The sequence below is a fragment of the Harpegnathos saltator genome, unplaced genomic scaffold (genome assembly GCF_003227715.2).
Source record: "Harpegnathos saltator strain DR-91 unplaced genomic scaffold, Hsal_v8.6 scaffold114, whole genome shotgun sequence".
Classification (NCBI taxonomy): domain Eukaryota; kingdom Metazoa; phylum Arthropoda; class Insecta; order Hymenoptera; family Formicidae; genus Harpegnathos; species Harpegnathos saltator.
The window spans coordinates 696633-712904 of NW_020229889.1; the positions used below are offsets into that span (position 1 = coordinate 696633).

Consider the following 16272-nt stretch of genomic DNA (forward strand, 5'->3'; position numbering starts at 1 on the left):
TGTGTGTACTTTTATCCTGCCTGTGTACGAACTTTTCTCTCGTTTCTCTCTTCCGCTTTTCAGCTTCTTCGAGTAATATCGACATTCATGTTAATCGATAAACTCTTACACTGTCACTCTATAGCATTGTAGTGAACTAGCTGGCTCTCACGCGTGCGTTCCCACTAAAATCTCGATGATCTCAAAATAGCGCGCGCCGAAATAGCCGTGCGTGGTTCTCGTTGAAACCAGACAGCTGAATCCGCCGGCCACAGTACATTTCGAGTCGTCGACCGTCAAACGACGTCTCTTTTACTCGAACGTATCCTGAAATTCGTAACAGTTCATCTCATACAGTTGAAGGAACGGATCTGCGATCTTAATTAATTAGCAACGACGCAAATACATACTATGAAAGTAGTGATTTGATATCATGTTGGATACTGAACCAGAAGCGGAAATCGGCGGATTTTTCCGCTCGAATTTGCTGGTGGTGCGAAAAGCGATTCACCAGCATGATTTCAAGAAGTTCGCTACTCTCGAGTCGAACGGTCAGAGAGTGGCTTTCGTCTTGAGCTACCCCGAGGCCCACCGACTGTCTCTCGAGGTGGAGAAACCGATGATCAAGGACGGCGAGGCTGCCGCTGGACTGAAGAACGTCGGAAACAAATTCTTCGGTCGGGGCGAATTCGCGAAGGCCTTGGAGACGTATTCGAACGCGGTTCTTTTAGCGCCGTCGACAGGTAGACCACGTCGTCGAGAGAGAGAGAGAGAGAGAGAGCCCGACGCATAGTTTTTTCTAAAATACAAAGGCATTGCCTCTGTTTTACTATCATTATTATTTTCTTTAAAATATTTATGATATCCTTGCGAAATTTCGTGTATACTGCCGCGATTAGCGCAACGTTGTTTGTTAGTAGAAATCGTTCAACCTTTGCGTTTATTCGGAACAATCCTGAATCGTAGTTGTGAATCTTTAGAATTAAGCGTCATCCTGGCGAATCGCTCGGCCACGCTGTACCACCTGGAACGTTACGAGCACGCATTGGAGGACATTGAGGAAGCCTCGCGTCTCGGTTACCCAAAGGATCTCTTCTACAAGCTCGAGGAACGACGTGCTCGATGTCTGCTGAGTTTGAAAAGACACGACGAGGCAGTCGAGGCCTTTAGACAGGCTCTCGGGGCCCTGGACGACGCCAAGGTACCTTCGGAGCGCAAACAGAAGCTCGAGGCGGACATCAGGGTGATGCTCGCGGTGATGGACAAGGGCAAGCGGCTGAACGAGGCTACAAAGTCGAAAAGCGTCCCGCGAATAAACGGCAGGCAAAAGTGCAGTGCGCAGAAGGGCGCAGAAGAGAGGAGTCACGGCTTGCTTATTCCTGAAAAGAAGAGAAATCCTTTGTATCCGGCTTGCAGTAAGGCAGTGGAGATCAGGGACGATCGCGGGGACGTGGGAAGACATGCCGTGGCGACCAGAGAAGTGTCACCTGGCGAGATTGTGATTATGGAGCGGCCGTATTGCGCGTCTCTGTTGGCGGAGAACAGGTCGTCGGTCATTTTTATTTGTTAGACGATTTATCATGCGCGTCGCTTGGTACGTAAAGAAGAGGATTAATCGCTAAACACAGGACGTACAAACTTTCAGGCTGACACACTGCCACCTGTGCTTCGCGAGGATATTCGTACCGATCCCGGCGGCTTGTCGCACCTGCAGCTGCGTCGCTTATTGCAGTCGTCGTTGCAGAGACAGAGACGCTCAAGTGCATCTGAGGGAGTGCAGCCTGTTGCCGGTTCTGTGGCATTCGAAGGCTTCGGTCACGTGTTTCCTAGCCTTGAAGGCGATCACGCAGCGACCATTCGAGGAGGTCATGAAACTGAAAGAGCGGCTCGGTGATGCCGCAGGCGCGCTCAGAATCTCCCCGGAGAACCCGTATCTAGGAGATGACTGCATCACGTTTCACAACTTGAGTAAGCGTGTGTGCGTGCGCTTGGAAGTGCAAAGATTGACAAGATACCGAAATCTTTTATACTTGGTGGTACATTTGAACAGTTACCCATGAGGACAAAAGGCTGCCCGAGGATATCTTCCACAGGGCTTACATGGCGGCCTGGCTGTTCAGACTGCTGCGAAGCAGCGATTACTTGCCGGAAAATGTAAAATGCGCCGATTCACCGACAAGCAGGTTGTCCGACGAGGAGCTGTTCATTGCTGGGCTGCTATTGCACAATTTGCAGTTACTGCAGTTCAACTCGCACGAGGTAACACGACAAAATCTAACGGAACCCTTTTTGGATTCTTATGACTTCAACATCTTTGTGATCTGTGTTTTGTAATAATGAAATTTCAAGATACAGATTGACAAGATACAAATTCTATGATTCTTTTTTCCACTGGCAAACATCGCTATAGTATTGTAATTGAGCATCTTCACTTATAATTATCGATCTATCGAAGTACCGCTTTTAGATCTCGGAACTGGTGAGACCGAAAGGAGAGACGACACTCGCCAAGGCCAAGAGCATGTTCATAGGCGGTGGCGTTTACCCCACAGTGGCGATGTTGAATCACTCGTGTAATCCTGGTGTCGTAAGGTAATATATATATATATATATATATACGGGATATCTGAGAACAGTTTTGCTACCGCTTGTACAGAGAGATGTCCTATCTCAAGTTTTGCTCAAGTCTATATGGAGCGTGTAACAATGCTTGATTGAACGAGTCAATCTTCTAGTGAAGTATAAACGATTCAGAAATTCCTCTTGAGAATTCCGTTCCGAGAAGTCAATCAGAAATCTTGATAATTTAGACTGAGTTCTAATAAACCGAAATTTCTGTATAAGCGTTAATTAGCAATCGTTTATTAAATACTTGCATGCCATAAATTTTGGACACAATAATGCTAACCGTCTTTTCTGAATCATCAGGTACTTTGTCGGCACCACCATGATCCTACGTGCCGTTCGTACGATCAGCGCTGGCGAGGAGATCTCTGAGAATTACGGTCCTATCTTCACAACTACACCCGAGAATGAGCGAAAGAGAAGATTGAGAGTTCAATATTGGTTCGACTGCAACTGCGAGGCATGCACGGGGCATTGGCCGCTTCTGGAGGAATTGGATCCGACGGTACTCAGGTATTCACCGACAAAAATCTGGATATATTCAATATATAACTTGATTAATTATAGACTGTGTAAGATGTATATGCAGAGTGTATCTGGATTCTATCAACAAACAGGATAGACTCGATGTTGAAAAATAAGTAAACAAAAAAAGTCTTTGTAAACATATATTAAAATCTTGATTCTTCAGATAACACATTGAAAGAAAATGTGCTATCAATGAGTTGAGAATGCTAACGCAACGCTTTTTTACTACCTGTTTTTGAAGATAATATCTACCAATTTTGATAATTTTTGAATATTAATTGAAGGATCATTTACTGTGACTTGATATATTGTTGTTGACGTTTGTCGTGAGGAAAAAAAAAGGCTATTCTCCTTCACGGATGTGCCAACATTTTTAAGGAACTTGCAGATATAGCAGAGATGTTGGACAATTTTTATAACAATGTCTGTTACTTATTTTGTATAAAATACGATCTAACGGATAAATTATATCTTTTTAAAACTGAGATTGCGGCAGCCAAATTAAGCGTTTGTGTATATATATTTACTAAGACTTTGTTTGTATATCTTTCTTGTATAGAATCTATTCTGCTAAGTTCAGTTATATTCTGTATACATGTTGGAGTTATTAAACAAAACTAATGGTAAAAATACCTTCTCTAACGAAAATAGATTTCTTTTTCCAGATTTAAATGCGAGACCGGACCATCCTGCGGCAACGTCTTGCCAATTAGAAGCGACACGAACGAATTCATGATCGGATGTGTGAAGTGTGGTAAGAACACGAATATCTTGAAAGGTTTGAAAGCCCTGCAGGACACGGACGCGCTCTTTAAGGTGGCGTCGACGAATCTTGAAGAGAGTCGCAACGAGCAGGCACTGAAGGCTTACTTGGAGATCTTGAAGCTGTTGGACGAGACGTTGGCGTTGCCCATCAGGGATTATCACATTTGCCAGCAAGGAGTCAGACTCTGCGTTCTTGCTTTAGGCAACAAAGCATTTATTTAATTATAGCCAAATTCCAACGTTGTGTGAGCAATCGGTATTCTAAATCCCCTTATTTAATCGATTTTAAATTCTTCTCTTTTTCGACTATTTGCTCGTTGTCACGTTTTATTGCTAGTTTGCTTCATAATCAAGTCAATTTTCACCGGTAATCTCTTGAGTGTAAGTCAATAAAGAACACCTACGTTTAATTCTATGCTTTTGTGCTGGTACTTGCAAACTCGCGATACAAAGGAATTTTGACGGTCAACTTATCGTTCGAGTTATCGTTTACAATTTATTTGTCGTGTCTTAGATTTATACAAAATTATCATTGACAATACGACGCATTTAACGAAAATTTTGGTTTACCCAGCTCTCCACTGCACATTCGATAATCGTCATTCTGTGATTATATGTCTTGCCAAAGAAATGAACGATTCTGTGTATTTGGTTGCCTTACATGAACACATCCACTGATATAATTAACTTATCAACCTGGCGCTCGCAATTATCCGTCTACATGTATGTGTAGACACGTAAAGTGTAAGAGCGCAATCAATTGAGCGTTGTGCACAAGCTGTGTGTTGTGTGTGTGTGTGTGTGTAATGTTGTCCAGCACACTTTACACTCAAGCGAATAAATTTTTCTCTAATCCTTAAGAAACATATTTTTTCACTTTTACGCAGTTAATAAATTGCGGTTCAATTGTTTCATTTTTCTACAGAAAAAAAAAGAAAAGAAAAGAAAAAGAAAAAACAAAATCGTAGCAAAAAAAAGAACGATCTCAGTATAGCAAGGTATCTCTCTTTATAAATGAAAGCGGACAGCATCGGACAACATTAAATCGCTCAATTGTAGATGTGGATCCACTAAACGCACCGAAACACTCAACACAATAGAATGCATCATATATCGCTGTACTGTTAAAAGTATCATGACTGATCGCATTGCAGATGCATCGAAGCCTAAGGAATGATTAGATGGATCTCATCTTGCATGTATCGTAGATGCGTGTATTATGCGTAATAGTATGTTATACGTAATATTCAATAAAACTTACGGGACAAATACAGTGAGACAATAACACTGAATTACGCAAGATTTGTAATCTTTATGATGTAAGAACTTCTGTTCTCCTTTCTCCCCTCCTCTCTTTTCCGTATCCTAGTGTTTTCATTTATAATCGCCAAACGTGCATGATGTACGTGTGCGAGTACGTGTAATTGTGTTGCATATTGTAGCTAACGACTGATACTTATTTACATACAAAATTGTCTTTCGCTTTATATATTTTTTTTTCTGTCTTCCGTCCAGACGATTGTTAAGTCGATCCATTGTCTCTCGAACACTTTTAGCACCTAACTGGAATTAAAGAATATACGCTTAGAAAAGACGACGTACCCTGGTTAAGTGCATTTTATCTTATTCTTTTTCTCTTTCTGTTGCTCTTATCGCAAGAGAGGACGCTGCTCCCTGCGCGATGAATTTCAAAATCGAGGTGCGTAAAATTTAGAATTTTTCCCCGGCTCAATGACGAGACAGTGTGTGTTTCTTTCTTTTCTTTTTTTTCTTCTCGTCTATCCGATTCTTATTCTACGGTCACGCCAATTTTTAAAAGCTTTCGTCCCCTCGCAGGCGCTTGCGAGCGTCGTATTCAACTTTTCTTGCACCGGCTGTTCTTCAAACACAGATTATGTATTTAGGCATTTCTCGCTTTTTTCTTTTTTTTCTTTTTTTTTTATTTAGCAGAGAAATAGCATTTTCTTTCTTTATTGTCTCTTTTTTATAATCTTTTTTTCAGTTTTCAGTTTTAATTGTCGTTATTTTAATACCGTCTGTCACGGGAGTCCGAACGTGAGCGACGATCTCGGCTGCGGCTACGGGTCAGCGATCTTCTGCGAGGACTGCGTGATCTTGACCTAAAAGATCAAAGATTCTTTGATATCTCTCGTTTGAACATGAAGGCGAGATTATTAGAGTTGCGCATTTCCGCTCCGTCGCGTAACCCTCTCATAAACCCCTCGCTTATTATTATCAACACAATAACACAAAAAATATTAACCATTGATATCATTTTTGTATCTGGATATTTTGAATTACTAATCGACAATTTTCATCATAACGAAGTAATTCATTACAATTATGACGAGAAATAAACGATAACATCGAATGCGATAAATAAAATGCAAGATATTACGCTGTAAGTTTAATTCATTCAATTATTACTGCAATAATAATTTCCGAATAATGATCTATTGCATATCTCACAGAAGTTGCACTTGGATCAATCACCGCTCTAGATAGAATTACATTGTATGTACACTAGGTACAATTACAATGCAAAGATAATAAATATTGATAATTACTACTACTACTTTAATTGCCAGTTAATATTATTTCTTAAACACTTTGTAGAAATCGCTTATTTATCGTCATGATTGAAAAGAAGTTGTACTTCTTTTCGTTTTGTCGAATTAACAAATAAATAGAAAATAGCGGATTCTGCACGAAACGGAGCGGAACAACACGACAGAACACAGATATGAAAAACCATCGCAAGGCAACTGCAATAGAATTAGGATTATCTAACTCCTAATTTGCCTAGAGGGTGATATAAAAATTAGTTAGATACGATTAATAATGAATTAATACAAAATGGTGGCTCACCATAACAAATGCGAAACCAATCAAAGAAAGTAAAGAAAATATTATTATAACTTTAGTAATAATTAAAAAAAAAAAAAAAAAAAAAAATGAATTAACAATCTTTAACCAGGAAATGTTACATCTATAGATATATCGATCTTCACCGATATATCTGTAGATGTATCAATTTGTATTTATTACGTGTGTCCTCGGTCGAGAGTTCTTCGATCCGATGAATTCTCATCGTATCATCTAAAGAAGAGATCCCCATTACGGGCATAATTCCGAAATTTCCTTTCTTTGCCCAGCCTTGACATAGAACTGTGCTACAATCCTTCTTCTAGCGGATCAAATGGCACTCCTCGCCGAGACAACGACACAACAAATCCAAAACAAAGAATCAGCAAGAAAAAAAAAAAAAAAAAGGAAAAGAAATTACAAAAAAGAGATAGAGATAGATAGAGATAAAAAATCTTTGAAAATCTGTGTAATACCAGACAATTGTGAACATGTAGTGGTGGTTGGTTGGGTGGTGGTGGGATGGTGTGTAGGTGGTGATCATTTTGCTTTCGCTCGTTCGTAGGTCGATCGGAGGAGATTTTTCGGCGGTCTCTCGCGCGCAGTAGTCTCGACGTGGCTAATGCTCACACGTCTAACACATTTTAAGTGATGATCGACGAGTAGCAGTAGCAGTAGTAGTGGCAGTAGTAGCGGTAGCAATAGTAGAAACGTCGGTCTCTATGGACGAACGGTCGAGAGTCGTTTGCAGCCGAATGGACGCGCCGAGCAGAACGATTACTGAGTGGACAATTATTACTTTGCTCGACCCCATTATATGTATGCATCGCGGTTTGTTCAGATACAGATGGCAGCGGGTTGGTGGTTTTTTCTTTCACGGCGACGGAGGACTTTTCAGAGAACACATTTTCGACGAAAACTCGACGTATGCGCCGTCGTCGTCCCCCGGATTAAAGCTGATCTCGAAGAGTCGAAGCCGGCGGCTGTGGTCGGTCGATTGGTTGGTTGGTTGGTTGATTAATTGATTGGTTGGTTGATTGGTGGTTGGTGGTGGTGAATAGTGGTAAAAGAAAAGTAATAGTGGCGGTCTGTTTAGTCGGTCGAAGGGAAGAGTCGTAGTAGAGTGGTGATCGGTCGGGCAGTTTTGATTTTTTTTTTCCGTTTTGTGGTGCAACGGCGGGCGGGAGGACGACAGCGAGAAAGAACAAGAGTTTTCTCGATCACTGGTCCGCAGAGAGCGCAGAGCGGCGGAATAGTTGGTTGATTTTCATCGTTGAGTGTGCTGTGTGCGTCTCATGCGCGCAATGCGCACAAAAACGCATTTATACTGAGGACGATCATCACTTTGACGTGATGTGACGTGACGTGACGTGACGTGACGTGACGGACGTACGGACGGCTTCCTACCGGTGACTTGGTGGTGACTGATGGTGACTTGGTTGGTTGGGAAGTTAGTGGGCAGGCAGGCATATTTTTTTGTTCGAAGTTTTGCTTTTCGATTGCGACGACGATTGCGAGACGATTTTACATTTAGCTTTTTTCACGGTGGCTGGAGTAGTAGTAGTAGTAGCAGTAGTAGTAGTAGCAGTAGTAGTAGTAGCGGGGAGACGTAGAATCTGCAAACGTCAGTTTTAGCAATATAATCATCAACGTTATCACGCTCCTGGCCACTATATCCGCGCGAATATCTCTTTCGTTCTTTTTCTTTTTTTTTTCACTTCTCTTTTCGTACAGATAAGATCGCGGAATCGAAGACGAGATGTGACAATTGTGTTGTAGATACACGCGTGCTTCTCGCTTTTCGCCGTACCCGATCGATTTGCATTCTTGTTTATCCTAGACTGCCCACTCGAATGCGAATACGAAAGAAAAAAAAAAAAAGAAAAAAAGACGGAGAGAGAGAGAGAGAGAGAGAGAGAAAGATATAGAAAAAGAGAGGATCTCTCTCTGTGCCTCGTGCTGATATCGTCTCGGATCTATGTGATGGATGTATTTTTCGCTTCGATACACCTCGGATCTCATCGTGACGCACCAAAAACATGATATCGACTACTGGCTAAAATTGTAATTTCAATTTGTCGACGAATATAGGAATTTTTACTTTGTAATTTTTCCTTCATAACGCGGTGCGTACACGATGAGAGATGACCGAAGCGTCGGTCGTTCACCCTATCCAACCTATTCACCGTTACTACTTTTCGGTATCGGAAAGCTGCGAGAAGAGACTACTACTATAAATATTTACGATAATTGCCAGAGTCTCGCACCAACGTACGCGCGAGCTTTACGACTCGTCGCTTCTGACTTCAAATACCGAAAAGGTTTCTCTTCTACTCTGAAGCGTTTACAAAACTGACAACGGCAGCACTCGTTTTCGGCTTCCCACGAATCTCCGGGCAAAACTTGCTCACGAATCGCTATCGCGATTATCTCGCCTAAAGTCTAGACTCAATGTGCCCTGTTACCGCGTTTCTTTTCTACCCGCCTCCTCGTGTAACGATTGCGCGCGAATGCGTTCACAGAGTCCTGCCCTCCTCCAAAAACCCGCATGCCGATCGAAAGCCCTACTCTCTCTTTTCATACCGCTGCTCGAGTGTTCACAATCGTAACCATCTACATCCTCTTTACTTATTCAACCACAAATTTCACAATCGCATCGATGGATCACGGCGATGGAATTAATCGTAATCGACGAAATTTTTAAAGTAAAATACACATAAAAAGTAGATTTTATTTTCCATTTTGTATTTCTGTTAAATAACAGAATATAAATTTCGATTTTGGTCTTTTAACAAGAACCAATCTCGTGGGTCCAGCAGTTTCCATCACCGTTTCTTAGACGTCTCTAAACGCCTCTAACTAACATATTTCCCGTGATATATAAATATGTATATAATGCGTGCGATATATATATATATATACATACATACATGTGTGTGTGTGTATATATATATATATATATATGTGTGTATGTGTGTATATGTGTAATATACTACACGAATGCAAGCTCGTGGAGTATGTAATATATTTATAATACCTACTGCATTGCCACCGGTCTCATTTAGCTAGGGCCGCAGGTCCTGAAAACTCTCATGAAGCGAGGACGTAATACTAATGTGAAAAAGAGAGAGAGAGAGGAGGGAGAGGATTAAAAACGAGCAATTACCTCGAATATCGGCTAAACGATGATTGCCTCGGGCTTCTTGACCAGGATCTACAAAAGATTAAGAAAAACTAATGTACGTCTTGTTTGCCAATGCTTGTCAGATCGCCTCGAATCGTAATGAGAGATTTGGCTTTCATTTAATTTAGTAGTCGCACCTGAAAATTCTGGCAATCTTCAAAGGAAAAAGGAAAGGAGAATGGAAAGAAATAGAGAATAATAGAAAAGCAGAGAGAAAGGTAAAGGGAGAGGGAGAGGGAGGGAGGGAGAGAGAGAGAGAGGGAGAGAGAGAGAAAGAAAAAGGAGGAAAACAAAAAGAGAGAGCGAGAGAGAGAACCAATCAAAATGGATTTTTTGCGTAAGAAAAGCAGGATTAAAAGGAACGGGCAAAGTCTTACCTTGGGTAATGACCCAGAGATTTCCCACGAGGACTGCATGATCTGGACCTACAAATTTGTCAGAAAAAAAGATATATCGCACGTAAATTGTTTGCGAAAAGCATATGCATGACGACATTATGAGAGAAGATAGAAAATAGTGAGAATATGTAAGTATGTAATAAGTAGAATATGTAAGTGAAAATATGTATGCGTGAGTGAATAAGTGAGTGAGTGAGAGAGAGAGAAAGAAAGAAAAAGACTGAATGAGAGTATGTGTGTGTGTAAGAGAGAGAGAGAGAGAGAGAGAGAGAGAGAGAGAGAGAGAGATAGATAGATAGATAGATAGATAGATAGATAGATAGATAGATAGATAGATAGATAGATAGATGAGGGTTGCTAAATGGTACCCATAAAAACGTTACCTCGATTTTTGTCGGATGAGGTACAAATATTAAGAGATTTTGAACAGTGAAAAGAAATTATTACAATTATGTCTGTCCCTAACGAATTAATTACATCTCTTATTTCTTCTACCTCAACATAACAGAATTAGTTTCTATCTTTCCGAATATCTGTCCTTGCAAGGGACTCGACATGCAGCAGCATATATTTAATCACACTCTGACTAATCCCCCATAACTATCACCATAATTCATGCAACCGATTTAATTTAATGTTATGAATTTATAGAAGACAAAGATTAGCCAAAAGAAATAAAACAACAAAGAAATAAAAGAAAAAAAAAAGATACATAAACATATGTTTGTGCGTGTAGGTGCATAAACCATATACATAACGCATATGTATATTAGCATTCCTACATAGAAACATAGAATAAGAAATAGTAAGTGGAGATTAAATGAATCTCACGATGATGCACAAAAGAGTAGTTGTATTGAAAAAACAACCCGTGCATTATTTCTTCTTGATTAATCACACTCTTACACTCGGTAAGAGGAAGGCTGTCACCATCATATGTGTATATATATATATATATATATATATATGTATACATATATACCTACGTTGACAATGGATGTACACACTCTTAGCCATCTGTAGCAGTTCTAACGATTTTTACGCTGTGAAGTGTATATGTACTCACATGTATTGACAAAACATTTTTACCTGGAATATCGTGGGCCTGGTCTGCGGCCACCACCACCACGTCGGCTTCTACCAGATGACATCTCAACTCTCACTCTGGTGCCACAACAGCGTCTGGAATATAAATAACAATGTTTAATGTTAATTATGTTAAACGTGTTAATGTTTAATATACATAGATCTAAAACAAGATGCTACTATGAATTATTTGTCTACATTTTTTGTCTTTTTAGGAAAATATAAAAATTCTAGAATACAGATAATTAAGAAAATTATTGAACTCACGTTCCATCCAATCCTCTTACTGCATCCTCAGCATCTCGTGGATCTTCAAACTCTACAAAAGCAAAGCCAGGTGGATTTCTGGCGACCCATACGTTTCTTAATGGACCAAATTTACTAAATGCGCTTTCAATCTCATGTTTGCTGGCACTGCTGCCTAGATTGCCCACGTATACTTTGCAAGACAAGTCCCATTCACGGTAACGAGACATTTTCTGGCTGTTTATGGAAAGAAATTATAACACAGTTGAAAAATGTGTAAAAACAATAATAGTATATAAAGTTTCTCTTAATATAAGTGCACAAACGAACACGATAGAAATTACAATCACGATTATAATAAGTTGCAACGCATTAATTCATTAATGTAATTAGAATAAATAAGTTGGCTCGCCAATAAATATTGTGGCTTGATACGCGTTACGTGCGACGCACAACCTATTTCCTTGGCAGCCTTTGATACAAACAATAACTCCAAAAAGGTCCGAATAAGATTTCGCAAAACTTTCATTCAATTAATCAGAAAACGCATAATCACACCTAATTCATTAATTATTCGGAGCTCTGCTATGTCATACGTAGCTTATGTATTTATTCTTATTATCAATTTATATCCTGACTATTCATAACTTAAGCTTCTTCCATATGCAGTCTCTAGAGACGATCGATATTTTAGTATTGTTTGAAATCTTAGCTTTATTAACGCAATCAAGTACTATTACCTCCCGTCCCCTCGCGCTAATCCCGCCATTTTGATTCGATGTATAGCAAGACGTTCTTTGGCCCGACGATGGAATCGACGCCACGAGCAGTTTCTTTCGTATTTGTGTATTTCCTTGACGAAAATCGCAAATTCGATTTCAATTGGAAGATACACAATTATCTCACGATCAATACTTACCTTCGTAAAGATTATACGAGAGAAGCAAGTGCACAAGCTGCTACCGTAAATATGTCCAACCCGTACCAACGTGCACGCACAAATGTGACAAAATGGCGTCTATCGAAACTCTCTTTCGTATCTATCCTATCTACGAATGTTGCGCCATTACTGAGTTACTAATCGAGTCAAGCGTGAGTCTAACATTAGTAAAATGTGAAATATATCTCTTGTGTGATATTGCTGAATTATTACTAAAATTATTGTTGGCAAAATTATTGTAGAAATTTGATTAAAGTTAACGCACAATATATAGAAAAATATTAAATACGGCTTACTGCTGAACGAATCGACCAATCATAGGCGAGGATTGCAACATTACCTTGGATAATTGGTGTATATAAACGTTCGATATGTCAACTGCGGAACGGTTAGTACATTTTCTTTCAGTATATTGCAGAATATAGTAGGATGAAACTGCTAAATAAGGAACTCTTGCACCATCTTTCCAAATATTTTATAATTGGTAAACATTATTTCTATTTTAGAAAAAAAAACTAACCTGATCCAACACAAGCATTTTCGGGGTAAGGAAAAGCCCCTACGTGCTACTATGCAGAAAGAAAAAGGAGAGAGGTCACGGGCCGCTTTTAGCCGAGCCCAGTGTGAGGCGCCCTCTGTACAACCGTGCACATCAACTACGATGCCAATGTCCACGACTCTTTTCTGATTTCCCCCACCACGCACGCACACATAGCCGGCTCAGTCTATCCGTGTGGACCACGCGCTCGGCAATCGTCGGCGCGCCGAGCGACAGAGAGATATCATTCCCTCCTTCTCGCTCTCGTGTTCGCTCAGCGACGCGAGCGAGTATGGCTGCGTTTAGTAGAACAAAATGATCAGTGAGCGCTCAGTGATTATTGTCTGTGATTGGAGCATTCTTTTAGATTCTTCATAGACCCAGAAGTATTTACCAATCAGGAGCGAGACTCAGTGGAAAATCTAGTAATGTCCAACTGTTGAGTCTGCTGAATGCGGCCAATATCTTTCCCTTTTTCTCGCTCTCGTTCTCGCTTAGCGACGCGAGCGAGGCTAAGGCCTAATACACAATGCAAAAGCATAGGGAATAGGAATAGGGAATAACACAGGCAACAGAAATACCCAGATTTCACCTTACGAGCAATCGTGCATCTATGCATAATAGACATACGTTTAGGGCCAGAGCACAGACTTCTGCATAACGCATAATACACAACGCATAAGAGAATCAACCAATCACAGTTCTTCATTTTTGTTCTGAGGAGGGAAGTATGGACCCAGAAATATTTACCAATCAGGAGCGAGAATCACTAAGCGCTCACTGATCACTTTGTTCTGCTGAACGCAGCCATTGGTTGCGTTCAGAAAACAAAGCGCTCACTGAGCGCTTAGTAACTATTGGTCCTTACTGTTAGATCCTTACATTCAGACCAATAACGTTGACGAATTACTCAACCGTTGTGTGACCGTTGTGTTTTCTGAACGCAGCCATTGTGTTTTGGGCTTTAGCCTCGTTCGCGTTGCTGAGCGAGAACGAGAGCGAGAAAGAGGGAAAGATATCTCTCTGTCGTTCGGCGCGCCGACGATTGCCGAGCGCATGCTCCACACGGATAGACTGAGCCGGCTATGTGTGCGTGCGTGGTGGGGGAAATCAGAAAAGAGTCGTGGACATTGGCATCGTAGTTGATGTGCACGGTTGTGCAGAGGGCGCCTCACACTGGGCTCGGCTAAGTGGCCCATGACCTCTCTCCTTCTTCTCTCTAGTGTATGTATTGTTTACTACTTTTTGATATATGTACAATGTGTTGAAGAAATGTCCCATTTATGACAATCTTTTTTTTAATCACTTTCTAATAAACAATAAGTGACAGGATTAAAACTTGTTGAAGGTTACTCAGTACCTCAGTTACTTCTAAAATACATCCTAAGATCAAGATTATATATATATATATTTTGGAGGTAGGACCTCTACCTCTTAAAGTAATTTTATCCACATCCAATATCGAATAATATAACATTTTTAAGTAATTATGAGTCGAACTCATGTGAAAATTCAGCTGTAGCTTAATTCACTGTGTGCATGATATTCATCTTACTCACTTATCTTATAATATTTCATTGTATAAAATTAGGCATAAAATATTTTACAATTTAGAAACATTACATTTACTTTACATATATAATCTGATATTTAGAATTGGAATTTTGGGAGAGTTTTAGGAATTAATTTTACATTCAAAATTTCACAATGGTTATATATATATATATATATATATATGCAATTTCTATATATGCACAAGTTCTGATATAATTCAACAATACTTTTTCTATATTATGGTACTCCATACATTTCCATTTATACTATTTATTTAATTAAGACCCCATATTTAATGAACCAGTCTTTTGTAATCTATTTTTTCAAGTTGCACTAATGGTCTTAATTGTTCTGCAAATATTCTCATGTCCTCTGCAATAGCATCGTGTCCACTAGGTGCTAGCACACTTAGTTCTACCAAATAACTTTGTGATATAGGTTCCATGCCACCACCTTCCATCTTGCCTTGATTCATTTTAAAGATCTTTGTAACAGTAACTTTCATGCGACCCTTGCGAAACATATAACCTCGCGCTATATATTCAAAATCTAGCTTGCAGCCTAGCTCAGTTAAGAATTCTACTACAGTATTACTGGTAGCTATATCAATGCTACTGCGAACAATTGTAGGTCGTGACTTATCACCTAGTTCTGGTTGACCAATATATCGTAGTTGCCATGGCATATCCGCATGACTTTGATCTAATGCACGTCGAACCCGTAGAAGCAATGGTTGTTCTTGTGGGGTACCTCTGGAAAAAATATAATTTTTAATAAAGTAGTAAATATGTTTCAAATATGTTTAAAACAATATAGACACCCAAGTATATATCAATAAAAGAAAAAATTAAGTGAATGACTTAAGTAACAGTACCTGCGGATGCTAAAACACATTTCATGATCATCAAATTGCTCATGACCAATATCAACATTGTCACAAAGACCACCCAATCTGTGTAATAGCACTTCTACACAACTGTCCAGCACTGATCCCTGCAGCAGATACTCTTGATTAGGGATTATATTGGATTTAAGTGCTGCACTCAGACTGTCCATGGCAGTGCTAATGGGAGCAGTCATGATTATTCTGGTAGATTTTAATAAGAAGCACCAAATTTCAACTGCTTAATATAAATCAGAAAAAGTACAAATCTTATAAATAAAGATTAATAATTATAGAAAACTTCTTTTCTTTTTTGTAAATTGTTCGGGAATGTTACATTTTTAGAGAAGTTATCGTATATTTTTTTTAGAGTATTTCGTTCTGATGCAAGCAGAATGTCTCTGTACATATGTAACAGATAAATACATGTGAGGCCGATTTCGCATAGGACGCGGTAACGCTTGCCGCGCAGCGGGTTCCGGTCAGCAAGACGCTGAATGGCTGTCGCAGTATTTCCTAGCCAACGCCGCGCAGGGAGGGCACCCAATTCGACACAGCACGATTGGACCAACCAACCGATGCAAAGTATTATCTGGTGAATTGCTAGATTCAACCAATCATTTATTTTACTTTGGGCCTGTTCGTTTTGTCTGCACTGCTGAACTGGTGCGTGAAGTTAAA

At 39.9% G+C, this 16272-nt stretch overlaps 3 protein-coding genes across 14 annotated transcripts; 1 reads left to right on the forward strand and 2 right to left on the reverse strand.

Annotated features, from left to right (window-relative positions):
- The first annotated feature begins 205 nt into the window (after positions 1-205).
- LOC105191845 (SET and MYND domain-containing protein 4) lies at positions 206-4307 on the forward strand. The gene is made up of 7 exons (XM_011155541.3): positions 206-722; positions 960-1524; positions 1625-1947; positions 2030-2238; positions 2447-2571; positions 2908-3117; positions 3798-4307. Exons 1-7 carry the CDS (start codon positions 413-415, stop codon positions 4117-4119), a joined length of 2064 nt encoding a protein of 687 aa, XP_011153843.1. The 5' UTR covers positions 206-412; the 3' UTR covers positions 4120-4307.
- A 205-nt stretch (positions 4308-4512) lies between these two features.
- On the reverse strand, positions 4513-13195 carry LOC105191844 (RNA-binding protein 1). Of its 12 annotated transcripts, none has more exons than XM_011155531.3 (8): positions 13137-13190; positions 12957-13054; positions 11698-11913; positions 11434-11526; positions 10324-10371; positions 9929-9976; positions 5931-6017; positions 4513-5460 (listed from the first exon to the last, which is right to left on the reverse strand). In XM_011155531.3, exons 1-8 carry the CDS (start codon positions 13152-13154, stop codon positions 5457-5459), a joined length of 612 nt encoding a protein of 203 aa, XP_011153833.1. In that variant the 5' UTR covers positions 13155-13190; the 3' UTR covers positions 4513-5456. The 12 variants fall into 12 exon arrangements, with proteins under 12 accessions (XP_011153833.1, XP_025157977.1, XP_011153838.1 ...); XM_011155536.3 differs by lacking the exons at positions 4513-5460; positions 13137-13190 and adding exons at positions 12417-12529; positions 12596-12725 and having other exon boundaries at positions 5533-6017; positions 12957-13062; XM_011155535.3 differs by lacking the exons at positions 4513-5460; positions 13137-13190 and adding exons at positions 12417-12529; positions 12596-12774 and having other exon boundaries at positions 5533-6017; positions 12957-13062.
- A 1716-nt stretch (positions 13196-14911) lies between these two features.
- MED18 (mediator complex subunit 18) lies at positions 14912-15984 on the reverse strand. The gene is made up of 2 exons (XM_011155543.3): positions 15583-15984; positions 14912-15460 (listed from the first exon to the last, which is right to left on the reverse strand). The coding sequence occupies exons 1-2, from the start codon at positions 15786-15788 to the stop codon at positions 15001-15003; spliced, it is 666 nt and encodes a 221-aa protein (XP_011153845.1). The 5' UTR covers positions 15789-15984; the 3' UTR covers positions 14912-15000.
- Between the last annotated feature and the right edge of the window lie 288 nt (positions 15985-16272).

Coding starts and splice junctions, on each gene's coding strand:
- MED18 (XM_011155543.3), bottom strand. CDS start 15,788: ATGACTGCTCCCATTAGCACTGCCATGGACAGTCTGAGTGCAGCACTT. Junction 15,461..15,582: donor ATGTGTTTTAGCATCCGCAG/GTACTGTTACTT, acceptor TATTTTTTCCAG/AGGTACCCCACAAGAACAAC.
- LOC105191844 (XM_011155529.3), bottom strand. Junction 11,914..12,956: donor ATATACACCAATTATCCAAG/GTAATGTTGCAA, acceptor TTCCATAAACAG/CCAGAAAATGTCTCGTTACC. Junction 9,977..10,323: donor TCTCTGGGTCATTACCCAAG/GTAAGACTTTGC, acceptor AATCTTTTGTAG/ATCCTGGTCAAGAAGCCCGA.
- LOC105191845 (XM_011155541.3), top strand. CDS start 413: ATGTTGGATACTGAACCAGAAGCGGAAATCGGCGGATTTTTCCGCTCG. Junction 1,525..1,624: donor TCTCTGTTGGCGGAGAACAG/GTCGTCGGTCAT, acceptor ACAAACTTTCAG/GCTGACACACTGCCACCTGT. Junction 1,948..2,029: donor CATCACGTTTCACAACTTGA/GTAAGCGTGTGT, acceptor ACATTTGAACAG/TTACCCATGAGGACAAAAGG.